Source organism: Haliaeetus leucocephalus, unplaced genomic scaffold (assembly GCF_000737465.1).
Source record: "Haliaeetus leucocephalus isolate CR32 unplaced genomic scaffold, Haliaeetus_leucocephalus-4.0 Scaffold1, whole genome shotgun sequence".
Classification (NCBI taxonomy): domain Eukaryota; kingdom Metazoa; phylum Chordata; class Aves; order Accipitriformes; family Accipitridae; genus Haliaeetus; species Haliaeetus leucocephalus.
Window position 1 is genome coordinate 12,982,054 of NW_010972437.1, and position 5,431 is coordinate 12,987,484.

General features: G+C 43.0%; 1 protein-coding gene across 1 annotated transcript; it reads right to left on the reverse strand.

The window, feature by feature from the left end:
• Positions 1 to 25: 25 nt before the first annotated feature.
• On the reverse strand, positions 26 to 5,188 carry PHOSPHO2 (phosphatase, orphan 2). Its single transcript, XM_010567135.1, has one exon. It carries the CDS (start codon positions 4,649 to 4,651, stop codon positions 3,926 to 3,928), a length of 726 nt encoding a protein of 241 aa, XP_010565437.1. The 5' UTR covers positions 4,652 to 5,188; the 3' UTR covers positions 26 to 3,925.
• Between the last annotated feature and the right edge of the window lie 243 nt (positions 5,189 to 5,431).

Below are 5,431 nucleotides of genomic sequence, written 5' to 3' on the forward strand. Positions count from 1 at the left end.
GCCGCTGCCGCCCCCGGGGGCGGGGGGTCAGAAGGCGGACTGCGGGGATGGCAAAAGGCCCGGCCGTCTTCGGGACGGACGCAGGCGCCCGGGGAGCGTCACCGGCTCGGTGGCCGTCAGCCGCACGACAAAGCGAGGGGGCCTTTGACTGCCGCCGCCCGCCACCTGAGGCGCTCGGGGCAGCGGTGCGGGGGAGGGCAGCGAGCTCCAGGGGCTCCCCACGGCGGGAGGGCAGCATTCGGGAGGGGGCGGCCCGAGCTCTCCTCAGACGCCTGAACGCGGCGGGGTGCAAATGCTGACGGACGGACCCCAACTGCAAGCACGTTATTCAGGAAGAAGGTTACGCTGGCTTTTGCCGCTTCTGAAAACGTGGTTCGCAATTTAAGAAGCCTTCTTCTTCTCTGCCAGCAAACCATTTTCTGCAGTAGCGACTTTTGAGAGAAGTAGTTGAAGCACAGCGTCCTCTGGGTCTAAGCAGCTGAGCTCCCCCCTTCGCCTGCAGCAGGGTTTGGATCCTGTGGATCCAGCAGCCAGGCTTCCCCCGCCCTGCCAGAGCTCTCCTGGATTGAAAGGGCTGGCAGCGGTTTCTCCTAGCAACAGGAGGTGGGTATTTGTTATGATTAACTAAGTGCCAGCAATACCCAAAAGGCGGAATTCAGGAGAGCTTCAGCTCTGCACAGATTAAAAAGCATCATTTGTTTCTTTTAATTACTGGTGGTACTTCCCCCGTGATGGCCACCAGATACAGGGACTAAAGAAGGAATCTGAACTGCAAAGTATGTATGGACACCCCCCGCCCCCCCATCCTTCCTCACCCACTAACCGTGCAACAGGACTCAAACTTGCCCTTCACCTTTACGTAGAAGCACAAGACATAAATAAGCCGTTCCAAACAAAACCCAACAAACCCTTCACACATCTTTGCCTTCAGTTTTTCAACCACTCTTGATGCAGTTAGCCCAGGAAATCAGAGTTTTGTGGCGCAACCCAGGAATTAGCAGTAGCCCTGCTGTCTCGGACCTGGGCCTGTCCCTCATCTACATTACTCACTCCATTTCTTTCTCTGGGGCATTCCCTTGTCCAGCCCTGAGCCTGTTTATACATCTCCATGCCAACAGATTTGTTTTGCTGTGGTTTTGCATTTTCCATTTCATCAGCTTCCTATGGACAAGCAGGGACTTCTCCCAGGACTTGACCAACCTACTAGCACATAATACTAAGGCTAAGTACTCTTCATAGTAGCTGGTGTTACCATACAGAAGATTTCCCATACACACATATGCCTTCCATTATGCATCTCTTTTCGTAACATCTTTACCTAAGTCATCTCCCTTCCAGAGAGCACGTTGGTTTAAACTGCCAGCAAGTCTGGAAGTCAGCAACACTTCGTACTGAACCTGCATCCCTTCAAGGAGCTTCTTGCTTTCTCTTTTGGATGGTTTACCAGCTTAAACTACCTTTACCCTTTGGAGATACTCATCCTCCCTTATACCCAAACATGGAAAAATTTGGTAATTGTGATGCTCCAGAAAAGTTCTCTCCTCTATTAAGAGGAAAAAAAAAACCCCAAACAAACCCAAGACCTCGCATTAACAGCTTAATGGCCTACCTACTGGAATTGAAAAATTTCTTCTGTCTCCAACATGCACTTTGGCTAGCAAATAGCATCAGCTCTACCCTCTATTTGAAGACATCAGATCATAATTGCTAATATTTCAAGTAGTCTACTTTGCTTAATCTACTCTCAACTCCTGCTTTGGTACTTTCATCAAAACCACAAAAAGCACCCCTTTTTGAGCATGAAGATTAATTTCTCACTCAATTTCTCACTCCCATAGCAAACTACAAGGTCGGCTCCTTAAGGCTAGAAGAACAATAGTTAATATAAGTGGAAGTGGAATAATTATTTATCTATTAGTTTTTTGTTTAAGTAAGCAGTAACTGAAATCTGTAGACAAACTGAAAGCAAGCTGTCTCACAACTAAGTTCTGAAAAGCACAGAAGAGACTGGCACAGAATCTGAAACATTCAGCAGCACATCTAGAATGAAGGAGACGCATAACTAAAAACAAAAAAAGTAACCATACAAAATTGTACTATACAACAGCCATTACCATTCTTTTGTATGACCTGTAAGTCAGACAAACCTGTCACAACTTGAGACCCACCAGTTCTTCAGACGCTGTCTTCGTGCCCTTGCACAAGACAATAGGGCAAGATCTCCAATAGAAACATCTCAAGCACCTATCAAATACCCATCATTAAAGCAATGCTCCTGAGAACTCAAGTATATTATTCTGGACATCTTGGATAACGGACTGTTCAAAGCAACCTTCTACGATTCATTAAAACAGGTGAAGGGCTAAAAGCAGGACCATTTACATGGAAGTATTCAAAGGAAATCTTAATCTATATACACTATCAGCCTGAAAACGGGCAAGACCACTCCTAAAAATCTTCAACTGAGAAAAAGAAGATATTGACAACATCAGTAAGATGGTAAGAAAATGAGAACAATGCTGCACAGAAAACAGAGGAAGACAGCTACAGCAGCTGCAGGCTGCTGAGCTACACCTCAGACATCTGCAACCAAAGTGCTGCAGAAGTGCAGTTTCTCAGTTATTAAGGCACTTAAGCTAAAACAGACATCAGTTCAATAGCACATTACATCACCATTTTAGACCTTTTGTGGGACTATAAGGAGAAAAACATTTGGCATGAAAATATATTTAAATTTAATGAGACTTATTTTTACTATCTTTATATGCATAGCCCAACTCCTGGGGCTCATCTCACTATGAGTGGTACAGAGAAAGACTGCATGTTCACAAATGATTCCTTAAAACTATTTAAAGGCAAAACAATTCTGTTAGAAATTTCAAATGGGCATAGATGTTCCCTTCCAGTCTGTAAGAGAGGATTATACTATAAAGTGAATAGGCAAAATCAGTGTAAACACATATACATACACACCATTCTGTGGGCCTATGCACTGCAGCAGAAACCCAGCAAGAAAAAAGCACCTGGCTGTCTAAGAGCTGTCAGCATGGAAGATCAAACCAGCATTAGCTCTATACAGAGTGGCAGCAGAACACTGTCAGGGTGGTAGTCAGGAGAACGGGAGAGTGACTTTTTTTTTTTTTTTTAAACACAACAGCAACATCCTTACTGCTCTCCAGAAGAGAAGGGGTCTGACTGACAACATAAATAAGGTGTCAGCCTTTGGATGACACCTACACTTGTGTTCACTCTCTCCAGGCCCTTACAAGAACAGGTGCCTGATGACACAGGCCAGCAGAATACATTACACAAATCAGGTGTGTTGCTTTTGTCAGTGACACTAACTTTTATTGTCTTTACAATACAAGGTAAAACAAGCTATTAAAAAGTAACTTTGTTTGGTAAAATATTTAGTATATTGAAAATATAAATGCATCTTCAGATCAAACAGATTACAAGCATATCAAATAATTTACAAAATTAAACATTTATCCTGATCAAAGGAGTATAAAAGCCAACAGTTCCAGAACCATGCTACTGGCACCTAATGTTTTTTAAGTAAAGAACTTCATTCTTTTGTGCACTAATCCTACTCCTTCCTCTAAGTGTGTAGAACAGAAAAGGTCAGTTATGTAGTCTGTAAAGGCGGGGGGGGATAAGGGGGGAAGACTAAGAATAACAGCGATTCCTCTTGCAAACCCCTTCTCCACTTATCTTGGAATGTGTACTATGTTAGAAAGCCATTTTAACTTAACTTTTCCACTATTGCCAAGATTGAACATAAACAGTTTCATATTGTGTTTGAAAAAGGTAAGTTCAGATAACAGCCCAATTTTACAATTTTGTGCTTTTATACACATGCAGTTTTTCTCTCCCAGGAAGATCAAATGTAACTAACTATATTAGTTTCCTTTTATAATTTGAATTATTCCTTTAAAAGCTGTTTCAGGTAAGACATAATGTCAATAGCAGATGACCATGCCAGAACAGAACACTCTACAGGACTGAGATCCTGGGCCAGTTGAGAAATCTTTTTCTCCAAGGTATACCCCTGCCTGGGCATAGCAATATCATCCTTCTTCAAAAACATTACTGGACATAAGTCATTCCCACCATCACCTATATATACAATTTGTGTATAACTTACTCCTCGCTCCAACTGTTTATCTAGAAATTCTTTTAAAACTTTCCTTTTGCAAAGGTTTTTAGGGCACTTTTCACAATGGTGAGCATGGAAGTTCTGTACAGTAAGATAGCCAGTACTGCTGAATGCTGCAGGGTTTGTAAACACTTCATCAAACACCTTATGGAACTCAGCAGCTTTCAAAATCCAGTCAATAAATACTGTATTAGAATCTGAAACAATTATGCAGTCAAACAACTCTTTGTTCTCGCCAATAAAACCCAGAAGATCTACCATTCCCGCAGTGAAAGGAATTGTTGTCATAGTTCTTCTCATCTCATCTTCTTTGACGCCATTGTCTCCCAAGTAGACAAAGACTCTGCCCATATATTCTGTCCAATGTCCTGGTCGATAGGAGTTTCTTAATCCATTAGGAAGCTTTTTCTCAGGAGCGCATTTCACAATCCAGGTATCGCTATTTTCATCTACGATTGTATGGTCAAAATCAAAAACCAACAGAAATTTCATAGCTGTCAGAAAATAGTTTCCAAAACAAACAAAAGAAGAGAATTATTTATATAAACAAAAGTACTGAATTCCTGCCCTGATCTTGTGCTCAGAAGAGAAAAATTCTGCAAGAAAATGAAGCATTAGGACAAATATCTAAACAAAGTAAACTATTTATGGCCACTACAGCTATGGGAAGTTGTGCTGAAGCTAAAAAAAGCAGTCTGTAAAGGTCAAAGTTCTAGTTCAGTATCAAACTTCTGTGTAAAATAAATAATGTGAAAGTACCTAAACTCATGCTGCATAGTTACTAATACTTGCTAACACAGTCAGTCTTCCAGTACTCATGCACTATCAGTTTGACCAACGGTTCTAAACTTCTCCATCATCACTTGCCAATGTAACCAAACTGGGGTTCTCCTGGCAAAACACCTTAATTAAGAGATATTTCAAAAGGAAACTACTACTGAACAGATGGAGCCAGTCTTTTTAACGAGGTCACACCAAATCAAAGCAGCTAACGAAAAGAAATACTGCCATGTGTGGGTCCGGGGAAAAAGAAAAAAAAAAAGAATCGGTCTGCTTGCTGTAGTCCTGCCACTTCAGCACCTACAGCCCAACTCTGGGCAACGGAAAGCCCTGGGAGCAGGAGACACCTCAACCGGTACTTCACGCCGTTCCCTCACAGACAAGTCCTCTCACACCCGCCACGCGAGCGCCGCCGCTTCCTCAGCCCCAGGCTCCGCTCGGGCCGCGCAGCCACACAAGCAGCCCCCTCCCAACCTCCGCACAACAGCAGCT

What these genes read in the sequence shown, in the direction of transcription:
- PHOSPHO2 (XM_010567135.1), bottom strand. Translation starts at nt 4,651, where the DNA reads ATGAAATTTCTGTTGGTTTTTGATTTTGACCATACAATCGTAGATGAA.